The sequence below is a fragment of the Pseudonaja textilis genome, chromosome 4 (assembly GCF_049901715.1).
Source record: "Pseudonaja textilis isolate UNSWEBS1 chromosome 4, rPseTex1.2, whole genome shotgun sequence".
NCBI lineage: Eukaryota > Metazoa > Chordata > Lepidosauria > Squamata > Elapidae > Pseudonaja > Pseudonaja textilis.
Window position 1 is genome coordinate 16,107,750 of NC_141993.1, and position 25,757 is coordinate 16,133,506.

At 40.1% G+C, this 25,757-nt stretch overlaps 1 protein-coding gene across 1 annotated transcript in view; it reads left to right on the plus strand.

Annotated features, from left to right (window-relative positions):
• Window positions 1-25,757, plus strand: part of COL13A1 (collagen type XIII alpha 1 chain) — a 128,208-nt gene continuing 102,451 nt past the window's right edge. Inside the window, exons 1-7 of the mRNA XM_087932127.1 lie at window positions 1-85; window positions 957-1,015; window positions 4,770-4,796; window positions 8,203-8,238; window positions 11,176-11,202; window positions 14,833-14,883; window positions 25,199-25,234. Of these exons, the coding sequence (XP_087788253.1) occupies window positions 1-85; window positions 957-1,015; window positions 4,770-4,796; window positions 8,203-8,238; window positions 11,176-11,202; window positions 14,833-14,883; window positions 25,199-25,234 (321 nt within the window). The remainder of the gene's footprint in view (window positions 86-956; window positions 1,016-4,769; window positions 4,797-8,202; window positions 8,239-11,175; window positions 11,203-14,832; window positions 14,884-25,198; window positions 25,235-25,757) is intronic.

Sequence of the window (25,757 nt, forward strand, 5' to 3'; positions counted from 1 at the left end):
ATGGGGATCAGCCGACATAAACCTTGTCTTACTAGCAGCATAACAGAATTTGGCAACATCCGAAAAGGAAGAGTCCCTTTGATCAGTAAGGATAATTTACGTGTATAAAGTGTAAGAATGACCTTGGATGTATACCAGGTGAAGGAAAATAAAACAGATTCTAATATCTGTATAAAAGCAGCACTGCAATAAATGTGGACAGTAGATTCTACGGTTTCTCTAGCACAGGGGTGTCAAACTTGATTTCATTGAGGACCACATCAGGGTTGTGTTTGACCTTGGGGCGGGGGTGAGCATGGTCAGGGTAGGTGTGGTCAACTTGACATCACTTGTGTGGTAGCCTGAGCACCCTGCCAGTGAAAATGGGCTCCCGAGCTCCCATTTTCAGCTTCAACAGCCTCCTGCAACCCTCTGCCAGTGGAAATGGAGCTCAGTAGGGCTGCATACGGCCCACCTGAGCTCCATTTTCACTAGCAGAGGCACTGTAGGCCAATCCTTCACTGTTTCCATGAGCCAGATTGAAGCATCCTGTGGACTGGATGCTGCTCCCGGGCTTTAAGTTTGACACCTCTGTTCTAGTACATGAACATAATTGAGCAGCATATGGAATTTCTTTGTATTTGCCTTTCAAAATGGCTGAAGCAAGAGCATTTGAGTGAGTGTTAAAATCCTCCTCAGCTTGGATATGGTACTATTGCTTAAGTATCACACTAATTTAAATATGTAACATTGGCCACTCAGGAAGTACAACCTGGGTCTTTTGTCCTTTCACATAATTCAGATATATATCCTGCTGTACTGAAATGTGTTCCGTTCTATTTTTCTGTATACATTGGGTAAATCTGGGTTGTTATAAATGAAGATTGATTGAGATGTTGTGGAAACATCATTACATAAAGCCATGGTGCTATTTAATTTGGAATATCAACTATGTCCGTATTTTTCTTTTCTTTCAGGACCGCCCGTAAGTACCAAAGCTTTTGACTCTGCTATGAAGAGCACCTCTGCTGGTAAAGTAAATGGGCCCTGGGGCAAGGGAGAAAACAGTTTTTAAATGAGGAAGCAAAAAAATAATAATAAACCACCCTAAATTAATCATTTACTGCCATTTAGATTCACAAATGCATCTTTTTCTTTTCAAGTGGATAGCAACATATTCCATGATGGGATGAAAAGAAGCATTTGACTTCTCTGAGGTCAACTAAGACTGATGGGTTGTTTGAAACATCACTGAGAGTTCAGAAACAAACATTTTATACTTGTGTGGCCAAAAGAACAAACATTTGAGAATCTGCTATATCAACTTCATTATTGCCTAAGTACATTGTGCTTTGAGTTACTATTGTGCTAGTGCTGTCAAACTGTAGTGATATTAAGTGTTATAGTACCGGGATGAAGTGTTCTGTTGTTAATCACGACAGTTTGTTAAACGTGGTTACTCATTCAGCCACTTGTACAGCTCCTTAATGCTAGTGCTAAATGTACGCCTGGCAGGAGATGTTGCATCAAGCATACAGGAAGTCCTTGACTTATAATAGCAATAGCACTTAGATTTATATTCCGCTTTACAATGCTTTTATAGCCCTAAGTGGTTAACAGAGTCAGCCTATTGCCCCAAACAATCTGGGTCCTCATGTTATCCACCTTGGAAGGATGGAAGGCTGAGTCAACCTTATGTTCCTGAGCCATATTGGGAATATCCCTCTTTCAGGTAGAGTTGGAGCCTGCTATTGCCAATTTGTGACACAACCGATTCTTCCGCTAGATTGTCGCTTTTTACCGGCTGGCTGTCAGCTCTTTAGTTTAGCCATGACAGGTCGTCTTCTTCCACATCCGGATTAAGAAGAGATTTTTTTTCTGTTCTGCAGCCCAAACCGCCATCCAGGTGCAATTGTCGAGTTTCTTCCACTCTCGATAATCCCTCCAAACTACCTTCGGCTTTCAGGAAGCCTCCGGACACTAGAAAATCAGCTGTCCTCTGTGGAGCTCTCCCCTCCTACAGCCATTCGAGCTGACAGCCAGCCCTGTCTGCAGTGATTCATTTAATAACCATGGTGGGAAAGATCGTAAAATGGGTCAAAACTCACTTAAGAACAGAAGTTTGGGGCTCCATTCTAGTTGTAAGTCAAGGACTACCTGTACTGCTCCTAGGAGGACATTCTCCTCCTTTCTAATTTCACGTAATTGTTTGACGAAGTCTTTTGGATGACTCTTCTCCATAATCACCTGCATTCATTAACAGCAACTTCTTCAATTCTTTCCCAGTTGTGTTCTTTGATATATTCTTTTAAAAAGAGCAATGGCAGGAAATTGAGCCAGGAGCCTTTTGCACGCAATATATATATATTATCTGCATCTAGTCTCCTCTGGCAGAAACCATGTGGGCGAATGGTGGCAGCCTAATTTGCAGGGTACATTAAAGATGGGGGCTGGTAGATGCTGCAGTCTTCGTTTTCTTCCCCTCCCACAAATACCATCAGCCACAAAAGAAAACAAAAGAAGTGCTTGGCTAGGAAGGATCCAAGGTTGGACAGGTGGCTGACACCAGTGGGTCTCCAACCTTGGCAACTAACACTTGTGGACTTCAACTCCCAGAATTCCTCAGCCAGCTTTGGCTTAGGCTGGCACATACGTCTATTATCTGCTCTATTTTTGGTTTGGTGGAAATGTTTCGTGTAGGTGCATTCAGGGCATCCTGATAATAATTGAGAGTCAGACTTGTTTGGGTTGCAGGCTTAGAATACTCAGAGCAAATCCTCAACCTACAGGATTTATTGAGAACTAGAGTTGCGGGGGGTTGGAAGAATTGATCCAGTCAGTAGCAGAGAAAGAGAGTCGATAGGCTGTTCCTGCCTGGCCTCGTATTTAATGTTCTTCTTGCTGAGTTCTGAATTGGGGGTGCTTTTCTCTTGGGTTTTCAAGTTTTCAGAATTGGTTTGCTAGGGTCTTGGGAAGAGACCAATATTACTGTTATTATTTTTATTAGGATTTTTCTACAGGTCTTCTCCCTTGAGCAAGGGGTCCCCCCTCCAAAGTCCCTTCTAGCCCTATGATCAGGGGTGGGATTCAAATTTTTAACAACCAGTTCTGTGGGTGTGGCTAGGTAGGCGTGGCCATGTGACTGGGTGAGCGTGGCTTCTTTTTTTTTTCAGCACACACACACACACACACACACACACACACACACGCTCAGTTTTTGCACCTCCTGGGCCTCGGGGAAGCCTCCTGGGGGGTTGTTTTTGCTCCCAGGAAGGCAAAAAAATGGGGCATTGGGGGGGGCATGTACTACACTCCCTCACGTGCTCCTTTTTGCCTCCTGGGCCTCAGGGAATCCTCCTGGGCAAAGCAGTAAGACAGCGAGGGGGATCCTGGCTCAGCTGATCATTGGAACAGCTGATCGTTGGGGAGAAAAAGAAATACTTTAAGGAGTGACTGGGCAGGGGAGAATGTAGTCAGTGATGTCGGGTATGTGCGATGTTGCACATGCACGATAAGGACTGACTGGGCAGGGAGAGGGGGTACAGTAGAACAGCCTAGTTAGATTAGTAGATTAGACAGGGACCTCCCTGTTATGCTCGGCAGATTTGAGCGGGAACAGAAGTTCATTCCTATTGGCTGAGCCATTTGACAGCGAGCAATATAAAAGGGAGCTGTCAGACAGCGCCAGTGGTTGCTTGCTACTGTCAGCCGATCTGAACAGTTTAGCGGCTACCGTGACAGCCAGTTACTTAGTTAATAAAAGTATTAACCGTCTTGCGATTGTGGACATCGTCTTTGCCTTCACAAAACTCCCTAATTCACAGACTATAAGAAACAAAAAGTGGTACAACACAATCAGACTTGCAAGAGTCCATTAGAATAGTTTTAGTCCTCCCGTGCGGTTGATTTCACCTAGTGGGGCTGAGAACGAACCTCTCAAAACAAAAGAATGAGCGGAGAAAGAATGACAGCATAATCCGCATGATGGAGATTTAGGATGAATGTCAGTTGGAGACTGATAGGAAATTAGACTAAGAAAAAATAGCAGCAGTGAGGTAAAGATGGAAAAGGAAGGACGGGAAACATTGATGTATCTACTGAAGAGAGACTTAGTGAAAGCTTAGGGTGTTGGACTATATATCAGATGATTACTTGGTCAATAAACTTATTCATGAGTTTTAAATCATTGTCTAGTCCAGCTGGATTCTAGAAATAACACATTTCATCCAAGCCTTTGTATTATACATACCCTTCAAATAAATAAAAGAAAGACTTCTATTGCCCTCTGTAATTTAGTAGATGGTAGCTGCAGGTTGTCTGGGGAAATATTAAATGAAGTGTAGTATACGATGATTTGATGCAAATGTGAGTCACTTCCAGGATAAAAATGAATTATAACATACTGGTTTGTGGGAAGGAAGACTACTGGAAGTCTGGATGTTTTATTTTTGCAGGCTATTTCATGTTGTGGGCTTTTGGCCATAGCAAAATACTTGTTCCGCCACTTCTCCCTAAACCCTAGTATGAACATTAAGACATATCAAACTGTCTGTACAGAATTAGATTAGCCATTGAACTAGCCTAGCATTTTCTACTTTACTGGGAATAGCTTGGCTGAACCAACCTGGTAATTTTGCTTCCTCTAAATGCTCAACTGGAAAGGCCAATGAAGAATGAACAAGTACCATTGTAGCATTCTTGATCAAACTCAGTTAATTGTTTCACTATTCAGATCCATTGTTCTTCATGCCATCATCTCCTTTGTTCTGTGTCTGTGTTGTTTTTTTCAGGGTCCTACAGGAAGACCTGGCCTTCCGGTAAATCTCCCCTCTTCTTTTTGTATTTTCTTCCTTTCTGACACCTGCAATCAATACTACAGACTTACAGTACAAGTTATAAATAGAGAGCAAGATTTAGGGTGAGGGTTTTAAAACTGAGTTGTAAAAGAGGGCTACATTTTAGAAATTGGGCTCGCTATCAGGCAACGATTTCCAGAATGTTCTGCCATTGCATTAGCTGAGAATAATTTGCTTCCTTTCAAAGAAATCACTTCCCTAAGAACTTATGTTGCTCAAGGTATTTCCTGCCCTGTCCAACTTCCGGTTTTGCTTCTCCAATCCAGCCCCACAACAGAAAGGGCACATTCATGAAAAGAATACACATCTGAGAATATTACAAGTCAGACAAGAGTTAGCCAAATAATTTTAGATTTTCAGCATTTCCAGATTTAGCTCATGAATTATTGCAAGCCTGGTCAAACATTATTTCGGATATGGAAATGATTTGCAGATTCTTTGGAACAAATCGTATCATGGGGGAATATAAACTTCATGATACCAGAATATAAATAAATCTCGGCGAACTAGGATGATCCATATGGATAATAAATAAGTGATCAGGCAGTATTTTAATTAGGACTAATCGAATATATACAGATTTGGGGTCAACCTTTTGTAGTAGCTGCATTCAATCATGCCTCCCCTCCCTATTCAACAGGAGATGGAGGGAGAGAACGTGGTTTGAAGTACATCGAGACAAAATGTCAAAATACCAGAAAAGACATGAAGTGAAATGGGTTACACTGTACTAGACAGCAGACAGATTAAATCCGTTTTGTCTAAGTGGGAAGGAGATGCCTGCTAATTAGATATTAAGTGGTCTGGCTTATTTTTTTCTTCAGTTCCTTAGGTCACAAAATTCCATGAACAAAAAAAAAACATCAAATATTAAGATGTGTTTCAAACCAAACCACAGAACAATTGCTACGAGGCAAAAGGCCAGCCTCCCTACTCGGACATTAGCATCCTAGCAACCTAAGCCTCATACTGATGGGAGTGTTAAGAATGAAAGAAGCTGCCTTGGATTGATCAGTCTTTGATTTAGAGCTGCAGTGGCACAGTGGTTAGAATGCAGTACTGCAGTACTTCTGCACTACTTCTGCTGACTGCCGGCGGCCTGTAATTTGGCAGTTCAAATCTCACCAGGCTCAAGGTTGACTCAGCCTTCCATCCTTCCAAGTCGGTAAAATGAGGACCCAGATTGTTGGGGGCAATAGGCAATAGACTCTGTAAACCGCATAGAGAGGGCTGTAAAGCACTATGAAGCGGTATATAAGTCTGCTATTGCTATTTATATCTGAGCCCCTAGCCAATCAGTTATGCAGTATTTTATTACAGCTGATCTTATCAACGATCACTGATCACAATGGATGAGATTGATAGGAATTAGAATTTAACAATATCTGGAGGTTCACGTATACCCCATTTTTGAGTTTTGCAGACATGGGAGCCTGTTGAGTGGAAATCCAAATTTAGCATCTTAGAGGAGTTTCCCAGTTCTGCCCCTAAGTGCCCTTCCTTGCGTGAGGTATTTGGAAGTCAGACTGTTGGGAAATTAGAGACTTGAGTCTTTGTACTTTTTTGTTCATTTTCTACCTGTGGCAGAAAGTCAGTGTTGATTCTTTAGAATGCTACAGTACAAAAAACAGATACATAAAAATCAGAGAAATTATACAGACTGATTTTTTTTTCTGTCTGCTTTAATGCTCTGCTAGCTTTCCATAGAGGAGTAAAGGAGTCAATGTTTTGTTTCAGCATAGACAACTTCCACAGTTTCCTTTTCATGTGGAACTGAAGAACTGAATATCCTACATAGTAAGGAGAAAATGAAACTGCACATATGTAATAATTTTTTAGTTTTTATTTAAATGGAAGCGATTACAAACAGATTTGAACACTCTTGTCCTTAATGTTAATCCGACGCCTCTGTGACATGTAAATATCAACCATTTGTTGCATGGCTTATTTCCTAATGCTTGTTTATATTATCTCCTTATTATTTTAGACTCTGTCTTCTCCAGAGTCAATAAATACACAGTAATTCTTTCTTTGGGCAGTAGAAACGTTCAACATTAAGCTCTTATGACGTTATGAATCTAGTAGCCATAACAAATTTTATTATTGCCAGGAATCAAAAGTATCTTCAGCTTCGTGAAGTAACCGTTCAGCTTAAAAAGATAAGATAAGGATAGTTTGGTTCAATGGATAGTTTGATTCATATCTTTAAATAAAATATATTATTTCTGAATCATATAACCAGCAAGTAAACAACACATACCCAAAGTATATTCCCTAAAAACCTTAAGGGTAGAAAGCCAAATATGGGCCTTTTTATTTTGTATACTATTTGGCTGTTCCGGTGATAAACATTATGGAAACATGATATGGTAGATCACTCGACAGGCAATGTTGAATTGTTATTTTAGGAAATATGTAGCACTTTACTGTAAGGTCGTATGTCTTACTCATAAATGAATGTATTTCTTGTTATGTTTATAATCATCCTTCTCTCATAAGAATGTATTGCTTATTCTTAATGCTCTAAGTAAGGATGCAGGTATTGTGCAATTCCATTTGAGCCCAGCATGTATATGAGATGCAGAAATCAAATTGTCTCGAATATCATCTCCTTCCTTCCTTCCTTCCTTCCTTCCTTCCTTCCTTCCTTCCTTCCTTCCTTCCTTCCTTCCTTCCTTCCTTCCTTCCTTCCTTCCTTCTTTCCCCTGGTATACTTGTAAGTCTTATGGTTAAAAAAGTCTTATGGTTACAAAAATTTGCTTGATTGAATGTTGGCAGGGTTTCCTAAACAAACCCCATGTGGTTTGTTATATAAATATCTGATCCACATAACAATATTCCAGTCCAATCTCTAAATATTTAGATTTACTAGAAAGACTAAGAACAAGTCTGTAACCCTCTGACTTATGAATATATGCAGACAATGTGGGACAGGGTTTTATCCAGATGTTTGGTAAATAAGCATGTTGCAGTGTTACAGCCAGTGAATGCCAATAATATGAGATGATTGAAAAGACATTTAATACTATTATTGGATAATAATAATAATATTATTAAACATGCTTATAATGTATGCAATAATGGTCCAAATTAAAATAAATAGTAAATAAATTAGAAGAGAAAAACTGAAAAAAATACAGATCTCTGATGCTTACATTGTTATACAAATGGCTTTACTGTGTTGGACCATGGCAGTTGATAAATAGTTCAGTGGTCTTCCAAACGCATACGCCTATGCATCATAAAATCCAAAGTAATCAATGTAATTGTCTAAATGTTCACATTTGAATAAGTTTGAATAAATTTTTTTAATCATTACATGTGGTCAATTGCCAATTATCCTCTGATTTTTTGTGTTAATTGTTAGGGAGACAAAGGAACCATGGGAATCCGTGGGCAGCCGGTAAGTCATAAGTCACTTAAATTTATCTGTCATCATTGCTTCCGAATCTGCTGCTACTAAACTGATCCATAGACACGTGACAGAGAAAATTTCAGTTACTGGTTCTATGTCTACGCTAAAATAATCCCTAGTTAATTCAATAAGCTTTCTCCAAGACTTCAAATGTGCACACAATGGTAACTTAATTTGTTTTCATATTTATTTCCCCTTAATGACAAACATATGTACTATTGCAACTGAAAACTTTCTGTTACTCAGAAATACAATGATTCCTAGACAGATCATGAAGTCCAAAATATTGGAAGTTTTTAAGGAGAGATTGGACAATCATTTGTCTGAAATGGTATAGGATTTCCTGCTTGAGTTGGGCTAGAAGACCTCCATGGTCCCTTCCAACTCTGTTATTCTGTTAGAGAGAGGGAGAGAGAAACACAAACACACACACAAACACACACACACACATATATATCCCCTTTTTATTGGGGCAATTAAATATTCTGTTTCATATAAAGCTGGCCCTTCTGAGGAGAGTGATTTCTAAGAATACGGAAAAAGGGTTTTTAGATATGTAGGATCTGTATTAAGATACCCCAAAACATACAACCATCTCAGATAACATGATATTTTGTTTCTAATAGGAACTTTCCTGAAAAGTTATTCTAAACCTACTGAGAACATTAAAACATGGTAGATATGGCTGAGGGGAAGCTCTAAGATTATAGAGCAATATGTGCAGGAATCTTTTGGTAGTTCTCTCCTTGAGAAATTCAATTCCAGCCCAATTTGGACGCCTTGAGTTTTTCACGAGTTTTGCAGGAGCCTTCCCTGTTCACCATCAATTTACTTTGAGATTAATATGTATACATGTCCCACATATATATGACCCACAATGGTGTTAGTGGGACACCAGCCATTTCTGTTAGGTATACATAAATACCTAACAGAAATGGCTGGTGTCCCACTAACACCATTAGTGGATGCCAAGTCGCCATTTTCCTTGGTAGTTCTATAATTATAGTCCTTTCATCCAGTGTTGTCCTGTTTTAGACACTAAAATGCCCCATCTTAAGGGGGAATTTAATAATGATGTTATTTTTCATTCCTCAAAAGAATGTCTTGGCCAATAAGAATTGGAAACATCCTAATTAAGCAATACCATCTTTAAAATAGCAACTTGTTAATGGGCCAGAGACAGAGGTGGTATTCAGCAGGTTCTAACCAGTTCTAGAGAACCGGTAGCGAAAATTTTGAGTAGTTCAGAGAACCAGCAAATACCACCTCTGACTGGAGATTTTACAATATCCTTCCCCTGCCACACCCACCAAGCCACACCCACAGAACCAGTAGTAAAAAAAAAAAAAGTGAATCCCACCACTGCCAAAGATACTTGTTAGTTTTCTACCAGTTTTTACGTTAGTGGCTTATAAAATGAGATTTAGACAAATCTAACTAACTCTCTAAATCTCTTGCTAACATCTCCATATGTTTTGCCATCCTAGTTTATTCCTAACAGTTGTATTATATCCTTTCATCTTCATAATATTATGTGGACACATAGCACACCATGACATATAAAACAGTCACTGGATTCTGTCACTTTAATCTACAGTCCAACGATTACGTGGACAGATGATCCCTTAGAAGCATTCCTAAGCATTAAACATGCTTTTCTTCCACAATTTCTCTTTTGTTGTACAATCACATTGTCAGCTTTGGAAGCCACATTAACACCAGATGCTTCCAATCTGCCCCATTCTTGAGTCTGGGAAAAATGGGAGGGGGGAATTTCTTAGAGCGCATGTGGTTAGACATAATAGCATTCTTCTTCTAAGTCAAGGTCATGTTATTTCTGCACCTGGCTGAGGAGTGGTTGAGGGGACATCTTAAGTTGGGATGGATGACGATTGGAGCATGTGAGGCAATGAGGGGTGCAGGGGGTGGATTTGTAATATTTTTACTTATTGAAGGGAAACCTGGAACTTTCAGATTTGGGATTTCCCAGATGTGCCAGTTTTCTATTCTAATAAAAGGAACTTTTGAGAAGATGTCTATCTTGGGGTTATTTTTTGGCGTTGAGGTTTTCTGGAATGCTGACACACATTGCAATTTCAATTTTTTTACAGAATAATATTAATAACATTTCTATGTCAATTGCAAAAACTCATGCTGCTTAGATACACACATATACAATACTGATATATCATGACATGCTAGCTTCTTGTTCCTGGGAATAAGTTGATGCGTATGAAGGCCAATAGCAATAGTACTTAGGCTTATATACTGCTTTATAGCTTTACACCCTTCTGTAAGTGGTTTACAGAGTCAGCATATTGCCTCCAACAATTTGGACCCTCATTTTACCCACCTCGGAAGGCTGAGTCAACCTTGAGCCTGGTGGGATTTGAACTGCCAAATTATAGGCAGCTGGCTACAGAAGTAGCTTGCAGTACTGCACTCTAACCACTGCACCACCGAGGCTCCTATACCAATACCAATACCAGCTAAAGAACTGCCAGTTGTGACCTCACACTGTTGTGAACAGAGAACATATTAACGTTTAGAGAACAGATGCACACACATATAATTCCAATCATGTTACTTCTCACTTCTAATGTAAAAAATACATTTCAGAAACTAGATTTCTTTTCCCCTATATTACTGGTTAATAAAACCTGTGAAAGCGAATGTTCAACAAAGAATTTTTGAAAGTGATTTAAATACAAGAAAGTCAAAGGCGGGGTCACTTCACCATGCTTGTATGTGAACATTAAACCATGCATGTTTCAGTGTTTGTCTTTTCTTTTCCATTTTTCCTTTTGGCATGAGTGTGTATTTGTGCTTAGTGTGCCTTAACACTGACTCCTGTGTTTTGTGTCTCTCTTTCTCTCCCCCTTCACCCTGTTGCATGTGGCTGCGACTGATATAATGGTGGCCCAGGGAGTCAAGGGCCCACCTGGAGAGAAGGTGAGTCAGCTTTTTCCAGTTAACCACTTCAGATGGGGTTTGTCAATAGCCGTGGGCCATCAACACTAGACAGATTGTCATTACGAATTAAATTGCAGCACGGAGGCAATTAAATTCTACCAGGAGATTGAAAGAGATTGTCCTGCTTGAGCAGAGGGTTGGGCTAGATGACCTCCAAAGTACCTTCCAACTCTGTTATTCCGTTATTCCTGAGAAGTAGGCCTGGCCATGGGCAACCAGAGATTTGCCTGGTTTCCATCCTAATGGAGCCCAAATACCGTAAACAAACAAGCAAGCAAGAAATTATTGCTGTTCAGTAAGGGCCAAAAAAAGGAAAGCAGTTATCTATTCCTGATCTTGATAAGCTAAGCATGATCAGGCCAGTTTACTCCATGAATGAGAGACCATCAGTAAAAAAAAAAAAAGGTGGAGCTTCAGTCACACCATCATGGTCACAATCTTGATTTTTTATTATTATTATTATACCCTGTAAACATCCTTGGGCTGTAGGCTGGTTGGACCAGAGGTCCCCAAACTTGGCAACTGTAAGACTTGTGGACTTCAACTCACAGAATTCTCTGGCTGGAGAATTCTGGGAGTTGAAGTCCACAAGTCTTCAAGTTGCCAAGTTTGAGGACCTCCGCGTTAGAAAGACATTCCAGAATGAAGTTGCAATTTCCATATTATTGCTATGTAAACAGTATGGATTTGCCCCTAAAAGACTTTTTGTCCTTTTATCAAAGGCCATTATTAACCACAAAGGACAAATTATTTTACACAAATTAATACATGCAGTTAAAAAAATAGACAGTTTGACACATTTTTAATATATATATATATATATATATATATATATATATATATATATATATATATATATATATATATATATATATATATATATATATATATATAATGCTGAAAAAGCTCAGAGATGATCTAAAGCTTCAAAAATTTTGATTTGTTTACTATAATTTATACGAACATTGCCAAAGCTTCTTTGCACTGATAGTCAGGTAAACTCACCATTTTGCAGCTGGTCTTATGGATACTTTCTGGAACTGCTTTTAGTTTCATGGCTAGCAGCTGTGCTTGGAGAGTCTAGGAAAAAAAACGACACATGGAAATGTAATTAACTCTACCAGCTGCATCCTAGACTGCCTCACCTCAGCATCATTGTTTGAGTAAGATTCACAGAATTCCAGATGCAAACTTGATATTTTGTCTGTGAGGAAAGCCTCATCAGCTAACTGAGGAAAGCAAATGAGAGGAGCCCTTAAATATTCTTTTTGATCCACAGCTGCATTTCTGTCACAACCATCAAGAATAAACTGTGTATTTGTGCCTTCCCTTTCAGAGCCAAAACATTTTGCATTGAATACCCAAAGTGTCTTTTCTTCCATGAGGAGTAAGGACAAAGCAGTAATTAGACATAGGGGACTTGATGGCTTTTCAGATCATACAAAGCAGGGGTCTCCAACCTTGGCAACTTTAAGACTTCTGGACTTCAACTCCCAGAATTAATTCTTTTAGACTCTAACTTGGTGTGTCTAAACTGTAACTCGATCCCATTGTTTAGATCAGAGGTCTCCAAACTTGGCAACTTTAAGACTTGTGGCTTTGCTGGTTGGAGAATTCTGGGAGTTGAAGTCCACAAGTCTTAAAGTTGCCAAAGTTGGAGACCCCTGATACAAAGCACAATATGATATGTATTCCTCTATTAGACTTGACATAGTTTGGCCTTTTTACATAATCTGTTAAAATAAGGAGTGCTTGATCTCTTCCATTTCACCAGTTAGCTAACATAAACCTGTCTCCTTCTAGTATTTGAACAAAATGCAGCCTATAAAGTCCACCATCTGAAATAAAAATATCTTGAAATGAAGCTTTTTTCCCCAGAATGGTCACAAATGTCCATTTAGAAAAATGTCCATTAGAAAAACACAAGTTCTGTCCAACTTTTCTTTCCCAAACTAGAACCATATTATTTTGTTCCTTTCCAAATATCTGAGTTTCTAAAAATTTGGGCAGCCTATACAAGGATGTCAAAATGGCAGCCTATGGGTCAGAGGCATCACATGCAGGCCACACCAACCCCAGTTTTTTCCATGAAGAAAAAAACATCGCAATACATTACATGACGGCAACATGACGCCGCGAGTTTGACCCTTGTGCTATATAGCAAGGGATCCCCAACCTTGGCAACTTAACAACTTGCGGACTTCAACTCCCAGAATTCCCCAGCCAGCATAGCTGGGGAACTAGCTGGCAGTTGAAGTCCACAAGTCATAAAGTTGTCAAGGTTGGAGATCCCTTGCTATAGAGTGCTTCCATGTGAATCATTTCTTGTGAAAAGGCACGGCCTCACTTGTGAATTTAAATTAGCGGAATGGGGATATCATGGGGTGAAGGTTCACATTATGAAAAGTTGTGTGTTAATCCTCTAGTGTTTTCCTTGCTCCCATCATTTTTTTCCCCTACAATAATCAGTTCTGTTAATGGAGAGAGTAGTTGCACAATGTATTTGAGCTGCTAGCACAGGGAAACATTTCTTGGGAAGTCCGTCTACTCCTGCCCTACCCTCACTGCAAATGCATATGCTTTTGTCCCCTGTAACTTTGATTTCACAATCAATGGTGACCAGTTGTGGCCCTTTGATTCTGCATTAAAAGAGTTCAAGTAAGCCCTTGTCACCAGAGAAATATGTAAGGGTTAGGAATCCTAGGTAGACACTAAGTAGAAGAGCAGATGTAAAGATAATGATCAAGAGACCTTCATCTGAAAGAAATTTAGAAAGCTTGCAGGAGGTTCACAGCATGAAAAGCCAATACTGGAAGTGAACTTTAAAGGTGTTATGGGTATTTTGATTCTTCCCCTTCTAATACAATGCTGCTGCAGTTCATTCCCTATAGAAATAACAATTTTTAAAGGCGTCATTCCGTCAATGGAATCAAAAGTCTATAGCGTTGCTAAAAGATGATTTATGCAGTCAAAATCAGATAGGGTAAAGCACTGTGTTCTCAGATCCACAAAAATGTTTTGAGTCCATTGACTGCTTGACAAAACAAATTCCACAGCCCTTTATAAAGGTAGCTTGCTTCTTAATTACTCTTGAACCCCAGATTAAACAAGGCCACTTTGTAATGGGGAAGAATGATCAGTGGGCCTGAGATAAATTTGGCATCCAATAATAGTTTTTACGGCCATGAGGTGAGATTACTTTTCATTCCTGAGGAATTCAGAGTAGTGTTTTGATCCAATTTCAGGATGAATCCAAAATGGCTCCCTGTCTTGATTAGAAAAGGCCCGGGGACCTCCAGTTAAAACCTGCTTTTAATCACAATGAAGAATATGTGTGTGTATTGTTCTTTTTAATCCCCCTTTATATAAATGTTTCGTTTCCTCTTATTATTTCTTTGGCCACAAGTTCCTTTCAGCCCTCTCCTCTCGTTCCTTTGAATTTTTCACTCGAAATACTCACTTTTGGCGTTATTGCTTACTTCATCATTGTCTCCTTGTTTTTTCTGCCTCTTTTTTTAATATTAATCTCTAACCTGCTTTTTTTTTTAAAAAAAAATGGTTTTGGTCTTCTTTTCTACATATACATTTTCTCTCTCTTTATCCCTTCAGGGAGCTCCGGGAGAGGCTGGCATGTCCATCATTGGTCCTCGTGGGCCTCCAGTAAGTTTCTTGGTCTTCTGATTATTACTTCTTAATGTTTAAAACAATGTTTTTTAACCTTGGCAACTTTGTGTGGACTTCCAGTATTCCCCAGCCAGCCAATACTGGGAGTCCATACATCTTAAAGTTGTCAAGGTCGAAAGAAACTGCTTTACAGGGAGGGTTAGGGAATCCTAAGAGCATACTCTGTTCTCAAGCGGCTGTATTACGATGCGGTTTCTGCCAGTGGCTAAGTTTGTTTTTACGCTGAAATTGCAGAATGTATTGGTTAGAAAGTGCGCCGCCTCAGCACAAAAATCTCAACGCGATTTTATCCGCATTTTTCTCTCCTATGTTTACAAAGGAAGAAAATATTCCTAGATCTAAACAGAGAAACCAACACCAGATTATACAATCTCAGCATTTCAGCAAAGCATAAATATAAGGAAAAGCAGTCAACTGTTCATAGAGAATTCAGAATCAGCCCAGGAGAAAATTGCAGACGCATGCATAAGGCAATTCTGTACACATGTAGAGGTACAGAGAAAATCCATTTCACAGCAGGAGGTTTTGGGACAAGTAGAAATGATGCGAGCTACATTTGCCAATATCCTTTTCATGTGTCTATTTAATGTAGAGAAAAGCAAGGTTTTACACACAGAAAAGAGGAAACAAGTATAGAGGTACAGATGAGGTGAAACTTGGCTTAATAGGAGGAACCGTGAGACGGATCTTGGATTCCTAGTGCACAATTACTTAAATATGAGGCAGCAGTGTGCTGCAGCCACCAAAAAAGCCAATGTAATTCTAGGCTGCATTAACAGAGGGATAGAATCAAGATCACGTGAGGAGTTATTATTGCTTTATAAGGCTCCGGTAAGACCACACTTGGAATACTGCATCCAGTTTCAGTCACCACAATATAAAAAAAGATGTTTAGACTAGGAGTTCAGAGAAGAGCCACAAAGATGATTAGAGGACTGGAGACTAAAACATATGAAGAACAGCTGCAGGGATTGTGTCTGGCTAGTCTAGTGGAAAGAAGGACCATGGGCGGTATGATAGCAGTGTTCCAATATTTGAAGGGCTGCTACAAAGAAGAGAGTGAGCCTGTTTTCCGAAGCACCAGAAGGCAAGACAAGAAACAATAGATAAAAACAAGCCTAGAACTGAGGAGAAATTTCCTGTTGGGGAGAAAAATTAATCAGTGGAACAGCTTGCCTTCAGAAGTTGCGAGTGCTTCATCACTAGAGGCTTTTAAGACAAGACTGGGCATCCATTTGTCTGAAATGATATAGGTCTTCTGTTTGAGCAGGGAGTTGTACTTAGACCAGGGATTGTCAAGCTTTTGGACCTCAGGGACCACCAAACTCATTTTAAATCCTGTGGACCAGAGACCCTGGGAAAATCCCCCCAAAAGTCTGCAAGAAAATTCCCCACCCTGTTTTCCTACTGATCGATCATTCTTTATTTGGGATCTCAGGATATCGTCTCCAGCTGAGAGAGAGAGAGAGAGAGAGAGAGAGAGACTTTTGGCTTCATGCAAGGAAAGCAGCAGAAGCAGCAGAAGTCTTTCTTTCTCTCCCCCAAACTCCACTAGAAATGAGTCTTTGTGAGACTTTTTGCACCGGCGCAGCCTCTTGGAGCAGGATACCTTGGAGGGTCCCAAAGACTCATTTCTGGTGGAGTTGGAGGAGAGAAAGAAAGACTTTTGCTGCTTTCCTTGAGTGCAGCCAAAAGTAGGAGAAGAAGTGGAAAGAAGCAGCCAGGTGGCCAGGCCAGGCACGTGAGGCAAGTGAGGCAAGTTTCCCCACCACCTCCCTTTCCCCCCACCCCTCACTACCTCATGTGGTTCATAATCCAAGCGAAACAAGCCTTGTGTTCCCACAGGCCATGTAGGCGGTGTGGTTTTGTGTTACCGCGCAGCCTGGATTAATTGCTTTGGGGGTGCTTTGGGGGTGACATTTCTCTGTGGACCACCAAAATATTCTCCCCGGCCCACTGGTTGGCGACCACTGGACTAAAAGACTTTCAAGGTTCCTTCCAACTCTGTTATTCCAACACACTTACTTTGGCTACTTTGGGCCTGCTGTTTCTAGCCCATTCTTGGTAACCTTGTTGTATATAATGATAAAACCACTTAATCTGAATTTGAGACCCATCCCTAGGGAACACTTTTTCCCCTAAATTTTACTAGGTCAAGTCTACGGGAGTACTAAATAGTTCCGGGCTGTGAGTGAAAAAGTTCTGCCTTGTGTCTGTAACAATTAACAGACAAAGGAAGGACAAAGGGAAATGTTCTTCCTTCAATCTGAGAATCAATTGTAAAAAATTATTTAGTTTAATGGCAGGCTGGTGATAAACATTAAGAAGGCTCTTGATAGCAAAGAAAAGCAAGGAAGCTGAAATAATAGCACGGTTTGGACAGATGCACAATGGCAAATAGTTTCCAGACGGTTTTCTTGGAAGCGAAGTGAGGTGAACACTTGCAGACCCAGAGTTTTCATCTAGTCAGTGTTACTGGCTTTTCCCCCCCGCCTTTTTTTTTTCTTTTTTCTTGGCTTCAGTAAAGAAGCATGCTCAGCATGGCAGAAACAGACTTTCTCTGCAATTTTGGCAGTTCCCACAATTCTGTTATGGAGCCCTTGAAGGAAACAGCATTTGAGGAAGGGAAAACTCAAGGCTTCTGGGAATCTGAAATGCCTGAACTTTTGCTCTGGCCTTTTTATTGTCTCCTGCTGGAGAAGATATCCAAGGGCAGGTTGCACCCTTTCCGGGTTTCCTCCCTGCATTCTTTTCTTAGCCATAGATTTTTTTTAAAAATCAACAACTATTTTCATTTCTTCCTCATTTGGAAACCTAAGTGATGGACAAGCTGTTGGATTTATTGCAGCTCATCTCCCTTTGGTGCTAAGACAATAGCTCCAGATAGATAGATAGATAGATAGATAGATAGATAGATAGATAGATAGATAGATAGATAGATAGATAGATAGATCCAAAGCAAATATGATCAAATTTCTTTTTGTTGTTGTTGTTGTTTAGGATTCTCCAGTCATCCTGGCATTCAGCATTTTTTTTTAAAGAAAAAGAGTATTTAGGTCAATTTGAGAGTGTTTCTAGGGAGATTTAAATATTAATTTCATGGCATGTGCAATGTTTTTTGGAGGTGGAAAAGTATGTTCCATGCAGCAATTTTAAGATATGCAAGAAACAATTCTAAGATTCCTCAGAAAGTTAGGAAATAGTCTTCAAGGAAGCATTTGGCAGACATGATTCCCATAAAGAGATAAATTGCTTCCATCTTCTCCTGTAATATCCAAGAGACTTGAAGTAATATGGTAAATCAAATGGCCATTTTCTCCTATAAAATGCTCCAGAATCTTCTGCGGAGACACATTGTCTGATGGCTAAATCAACACAATACGGTTTATCTAAGATAGGTCGGAAAAGAATTGCAATGAAGATCAACCTTGGATAATGGAGACTGTGCCATTGAAACCCCACACTTTTGTGGCTTCATACTATCCAAAAAGTGTGGGGCTTTAATTGTATTACTACAACGGCTATCTTGGTTTTTTTTTTGACAGCCCGGGTGAATACTGCTGCCCTTGAGGTTCCTTCGATCATTAAAATGATTTTAATATACAGTAGTAGGAACTCATTTGTGCTGTATCTTGGAGTTTCCAACTTCAAGAAATTTAACAACACAACCATAAAAAGCCTCCTTCTTAACAAAATTAGTCTATATAATCTTTCTAACTTGAGTATAGGTGTGAACTTATTCATCCAAGTAAAAATCTTGTTTTTAATATTAAGAATTAATTTTAAATGCAATTAATATTACACTTTACCACACGAGTCATAATTTTGTATCTCAGTGCAATTTCTATTAGATATAAATGATTGCAGTATTAAAAACATAATCTAAACTAGGACTGGAGTACAATCCTACAGTGTGCTAAGTTTTTGAAAGGGAAGATTTGACTTTTCCTTTGTCTTAAACTTTCTCATGAAATCTTAGAGTTGGAAGAGACTACTCAAAGCCATCAATTCCAACTTCCTGCTTGGTACAGGAATCCAAAACAAAGCATTCCCAGCAGATGATGTATAGTCTGCCTATCAGTTATTTGAAGAAGTCATCTCACCATCTCTTTTGGAGATTGGTTCTGCTATTGGACTATTTGCACCATTAAATAAGTTTTTCCTAACATCAACAAGATTCTGCTTTCAGGTAACATAAGACCGTTATGCCTTGCCTTGAACTCTGTGGTAAAAGGGATCAGGCTTTGATATTCTTCTGGATGACACACCAAGTATTTAAAAAGTGCTGTTATATCCCTTTTCAATCATTCTTTCTCAAAGCTGAAGATATTCAGTTCCCTTACTCTACCCTTGTATACTTGATTTACTGTTCTCTGGTCATCCTCATTGCCCTTCTTTCCATTCTTAGTTTCTTGGTGTTTGACTTAAAATATGGTGCCCTGAACTGACACAGCATTTAAGGTGGCATCATCATGCCCAACACAAATATAATGGAATGATCATCTTCCACAATTTTGGAGCTATTCTTGCGTACGGCCTAAAATTAACCACATCGCACTGCTGATCTACATTCAGTTATTCTGAGATCTTTTTTTTTAATCATTCCTTTTCATCTTTGTCATACATGAAAATGTTAATATGTACCAAGTTTAGGTGTGAACTTGTGATACACACTTGATATTTCACCAATTCTGAGGAAGAGCCACTGATTAATACTTTTCTTCGTTTAAGCCTGTGGATTGATTTAGCAGAGATATCATCCTTGAATGACTAAAAATTGGAAAGTCAAAAGGTACTACATTAAATGTTTTGCAGAATATCGAGCAAGATATATTAGGTAGAGAGCATTTCAGAGGTGATATTCAGCAGGTTCTGACCAATTCTGGAGAACCAGTAGCGGAAATTTTTAGTAGTTTGGAGAACTGGCAAATACCACCTCCGACTGACCACGCTCCCCTCTATTCTCTGCCTCCCAAGTCCCAGATGATCGGCTGGGTCTTCTTTGGTTGCCCTGCACAGGAGAACAGAGCTGGAAAGCAGGTTAATGGAGTGGGGAGGGAATGGGTATTTTACAGTATCCTTCCCCTGCCACACCCACCAAGCCATGCCCACCAAACCATGCCCACAGAACCAGTAGTAATAAAGTTTGAATCCCACCACTGGAGCATTTGTGCAACCTACTATAGTTTTTCTTATGATTATGATAAAAAGGGTTCTTAGTAACCATTGCTTTGTTTTGGTGTGAAGAGCATTTCTAACTTGAAACTCTCTGCTTTAATCAAGCAGCAGTGAGCTTTGGGATCAACAGCCTTGATCTAGCTTTCTTGTGTCCTGACCCTGTTTTCAGTTTGAAACAGCTGCTTGATCTTACCAGAAGCGTTCCAATGTTGCTTCAAAGTTCTGGCTGCCTTCTGAACCTCGCAGGGGCTCACTTCAAGTTCAGATTTTTTTTTTCCTACATGCATGCATGTGTGCAGCAGTGGGTTTCAAAAGTTTTAGCAAAAAGTTCTCTGCCCAGTTGCTGTGTGGGCGTGGCCATGGTGGGTGTGGCTTAGTTGGCTTCCTGTACCATGGCCGGGGGGTTTTTGCCCTCCCCAGACTCTGGAGGCTCTCTGGAAGCTGGAAATGGGCTCATTTCTCGCATTCCCGAACATCTGGGAGGCCCATTTTTCACCTCTGTGTACACTCTGCACTTAACCTGCATCCAAAACAGGCCTCTTGGGAGGGGCAGGGTGGGGTGGGCAGGGCAGCCAGGAGTGGGATTTGGGGCTTCTCCAAACTACACAGAATCTTAGCTAGGGGCTCTCCCGAACCCCTTCCGAACCCCCAACAGCCCACCCCTGTATGCGCACATAGATATGTACATACATTCCTGCACAGATATTTTCCAGTTCCCTCTCAGAATAAAAGCAATATTATGCAAGGCAAAGGGGGGAAAAAGTAATCAATAATTAGCAACTACTAAATGTTAAGATGTTCCTGAATTAAGGTCAGATGCTGATCCTTTTGAGGTTCTTCCAGTTTATGAAGGAAATAAAATGTCAGCTACGTGGATTAATAACATCCTGGAAGCACAACACTCGGGAGAGTTTGTCTCCCAACTGAAGTTAGGAGTAGTAAAATCCCCATTGTCATAAGAATAGTTGAATCCCAGGGTGGGGAGCAGCTGGCACGGTCCATTTCCCCTGCTTTGTGCAGAGATCCAGTTAAAGCATCTCAATCTGGTAGTTATCTAAGTCTCTGAAGACATAATGGAAAGGAACCCACCATTTCTTGTACCGATCTTCTGTTGGGACAATTTTCCAAGCTTTCAACTGGAAACTGCTTCCTTGGAACTTATTCCATATCTTGAACTCTGGCATGATGCTGTTTTGATCTTCTTATTACTTCTTCTTATTACTGTTTTGATCTTCTTATTACTTCTTCTTATTACTGTTTTGATCTTCTTATTACTTCTTATTATTACTGTTTTGATCATCATACTTCTTTAAAGTATCTATAATTTGCTTTTGGAAAACATGATCTACGTCTTTTTCCATGGCTGGTAGCAGATGCCAACAGTAATGGCATCTGCATTCATCCTTCCCACCATATGTTTTAATTCAGATCATTTCAACCATGCTGTCAAGTCTATTCCTCTAAAGTGACCCAAGGCACTGCAAACTGCCCCACAAGCACCGAATATAAGCAAGCTTGAAGTTGTGACACACACACATGTAATTGATTCAGAAAGCTCAAACTAATTGGCTAGAGTTCAGAACAAGCCCTTCTCCCTGGGCCTCTTCATTTTCCTTCATTTCTGTAGAACAAGAAGAACACTGGAAGAAGAATTGAACATTGGCCTCAATCCTGCATAGGTCTGCTTTTTTTCCCCCCATCTCCTTTACATTGGTTCTTCATGGTTTAGCTTAAAGATGGCTGTTTACATATCAATGACCAGAATATTAAAAAGGATACAGCTTTGCATAGTGAAATGTACATATACACATGCAAATTTGGAAATTGATATAATTCTATTTAGTTCATTTCACCAAGGAAGGGGACAACTGTGACTTGCTAACTTTGTATGCGCCCTATGCCAGGGGTCCCCAACCACTGGTCCCCGGACTGGCACCGGTCCATGGATCATTTCTTACCAGGCCTCAAAGCTTGGGTGCCGCCATCTTATTTTGACAGCGCTTCCGGGTTTTCGGTTGCTTCTGGGTTTTCTGGTTGGAAAGTGCTTCCGGGTTTTCAGTTGGAAAGCGGCGTTTGGGTGCTCGCGCCTTAGTTTCGTCGAAGGGGGGGCAGCTTGGAATGAAGAGCCGTCCCGATGGCGGTGGAGTCTCACGTTACTCAGGTACCAGTCCGTGGAAGAATAAATAATCATGAAACCGGTCCCTGGTTCGAAAAAGGTTGGGGGCCACTGCCCTATGCCATCTAACTCCAGTGCTAATTGTGATGGACAACTCTTGCAGTGCTTTGCATTTAATCCAGTAAAAGAATTTTTTTTAAAAAAAACCCTCCCAGGAGAAATCAGTACCAACCACTCCCATGCTGTTGTCAAGAATACTACAGATCCATGTCCTTTTGGTCAACAGAAGATGAACCTAACTCAGAGAAGTCTTTGGACCCAAATAGAAGATATTCTTTAGGTAGCCCTACATAAAAACAGGGCATGGGTCCAGGCCCATTTACAGTGGGAATGGGGTATCCCTGCCCAGAAAAAGGATATAGAGGTTCTGGAATGCTATGTAGCATCCTTAGGGATTTGCCAGGCAGCAATGGTGGGATTCAAATTTTTTTACTACCGGTTCTGTGGGTGTGGCTTGGTGGACGTGATGTGACTTGGTGGGTGTGGCAGGGGAAGGATACTGCAAAATCCCCTTTCCCTCCCCACCCCACTAACCTGCTTTCCAGCTCTGTTCTCCTGTGCAGGGCAACAAAAGAAGACTCAGCCAATCAGCTGGGACTCAGGAGGCAGAGAAGAGATGGGGGCGGGGCCAGTCAGAGGTGGTATTAGCTGGTTCTCTGAACTACTCAAAATTTCCACTACTGGTTCTCCAGACCTGGTCAGAACCTGCTGAATACCACCTCTGCCAGGCCGGCATCATCCTGATAAATTAAGGCTTTGTGGCTATGAATGAGAAAGCCTCTCCTCCAAGAACCATTTGGTACGAACCAGCTGTGGCTTGAAGGAGTCTCTTCCTTCCCTGTATGCATTTTCTTTCCCTCCTTCAATTAATGGTTGGCTCCCTTCTCCATCCTATAAACCTTATGAAACACTTGAGAGCTGGAGCTGATTTATACTTCCTGTTTCTTCCACCTTGAAGATCGTGTGCTATCTTTTTTTTTAAAAAAATAGTTTATTAATTTTACAATTAAAACCAACCGACAATACATACACAAATAAACTGAAGAAAGGCAAGGGGAAAAGGAAAGCAAAAAGAAGAAAAATTTAGAGAAGAGAGAGAAAGGGAAATAGAAAGAAAAAGAACAAGAAGAAAAAGAAAAAGAAAAGGAAAAGAAGAAAGTTTAAAGCATTCTTGTTTTTTACAGTTTGCAAGGTCTTTTTTCCATAACCTTAATTTGTGTCATGTTCACACACCGGTGTGTGAACATGTGCTATCCTTTTAGGAGGGCAGGAAGGTATGAAATTGTCCTCAGTCTTCCCCAACTTGCAGAGAAGGGAACCTCCACCTTCATTTTCTTCTTCCTCCACATCAGAAACAATCCTGCCCAGCCTCCCACCTGTCCATTCACCATCTGCTATTAGAACAGAGCAATCGGATCCATCCTCCTCGTTTTATTCTTGCATACGAATGCTGCCATTGAGTGGTGTGATGGCCTCGAGGTGGAGCTCTCACCTCACAATCAGGAGGCTGTGAGTTTGATCCTAGGTAGAGGCAGATATATTCTCTCTCTGGGCATGATGAGACTATATCTGCTGAATATAACTCCGCCTTGGCGACAGGAAGGGCATCCAGTCAATCAACCCTTAGCTCCGTTCAGTTGCCCAGACTCCACCCCACGAGGGATTATGGGGTCATTATAAAGAGATGATGACACAAATGCTGCCATTCCAGTTGACTGGTGTGCGCTCTGAAACACGACCCCCTTCTACTTCCTGCTCCCAGCATCCCTATTCTCTGAGGATCACTTCATACAGGACTTGGCTACACATGTTCGATTGTTTTATTAAAGCTGTGTTTTTTCAAGTCCACAATAGATGGCCCTGAAAATACCTCTAATTAGTAAAGGGTTTCCTAATTCTTCGTTGGCTTGTTTGGCTTCACCAATTGAGTTCACCCAGTACTCCATATACCTGAATTAGCTTTGGCCAAGTTCCCTAGGTCTTTCATCATACCCAGTCACGTTGGTCATGCCCAGAAACATCTGTATTTTGGATTTAACAGATACCGTTTCCTAGGGTCGGCTATTTGGATATGCTGCCGGTGAACATCTGCACCGATCAGTTTCATTCAACATTCATACATGCGGGGTAGGCACTCTAGGCCTTCCAAGTGTTTTGGATTACACCTCTCCAAATTCCTTACCATTGGCTATGTTTTCTAAGGCAAAAAGCAGTTGAAATCCAAAACCTCAACTAGAAGTCACTAGGTTGCCTATTTCTGGATGTTGTATTTTTGTAATGATGTGATGGAATTGGCAAGTGGCATTCAATGTGACAGACCACTATATAGCTGCTGGTTTTGGTTTGTTCCAATTAGTTACTTCCATACTGATTGGGGAAAATACATTTTCTACCCTCTTAATTTAGCTCCAGCGTGTGTTTACAACCACATATGCAATGTTCAATTTTTTGAAGACCCATCATTGATGTGGCTTGAAAATATGCTTGAAACTGAACCACATGGGGGAAAAAAAGAAGGGTTTCCATATTGCCAAGAGATCATGGAAGCAATTTCAGGGAATGAAATTAGCCACATCGGGCACACTATATATACATAGGTATGTCCATGATTTGGAAAAAGACACAAAGGAAAAGATGTAATCACCAATAAAAAAATAGAAAGTTGTTTAATGCTCATGACCAAATGTAAAAAAAAAATGCACTTGATGAGACAAGAAAGTTTAAGATTTTCCTGTGAATTCTATCACCTTTGAAATAATTTTGATTTGTACAATTTATTTTCCATGCTTAGGAGTTAATCTAAAACGGGTGCAGCCATTTTCATCTGGCTAATGATGGAACGGAGGAAATTAAAGCTCAATAGAAGTGAAATAGCAAGAAAAATGCTGCAGCCTGATTTATTTCTTCAAATTTCTTGTTCTGTTTTGTATTCCTCAGGGACAGCCTGGAACAAGAGGTTTTCCTGGGTTTCCAGTAAGTAGGATCCTTAGAAAATGGTCAAGTTGAAAATATACCATGTAAAATACATTGTTTGTTTGTTTTACTGTAATGTTTTGATCTAAGATCTGACTGATTCAAAAGCAACAAATTGCATCATGTTTTCAAATCAAACCATACATCAAATGGCCATAGCATAGCAGTTTAATGCATAAAATAGAATTTGTTATGGATTGCTTTAGTTCAAATCAATTCATTTAACCAGATCCGATATTTGAAACAGATTTGCGGTGATTTGCATCCCCCTATCCAATTTTTATAGTAAAGGTAACTAGCTTGGAATTTCCTTCCACAATAATTCAATAAAATAAATACTATAACCTCAAACCAGCTGCAAAATGCATAAATCATTTGGCTTAATTTCCAGTTCAGTCAGTGTTATGGTTAAATGTTCAGTGGAATGACATCTTGGAGTTAAAACTCTGTAAATTCCAGTAGGAAAAAATAATATTTGAGAATGTACCTGCCTACCACGCAACACCATTTTATCAGGGAACTG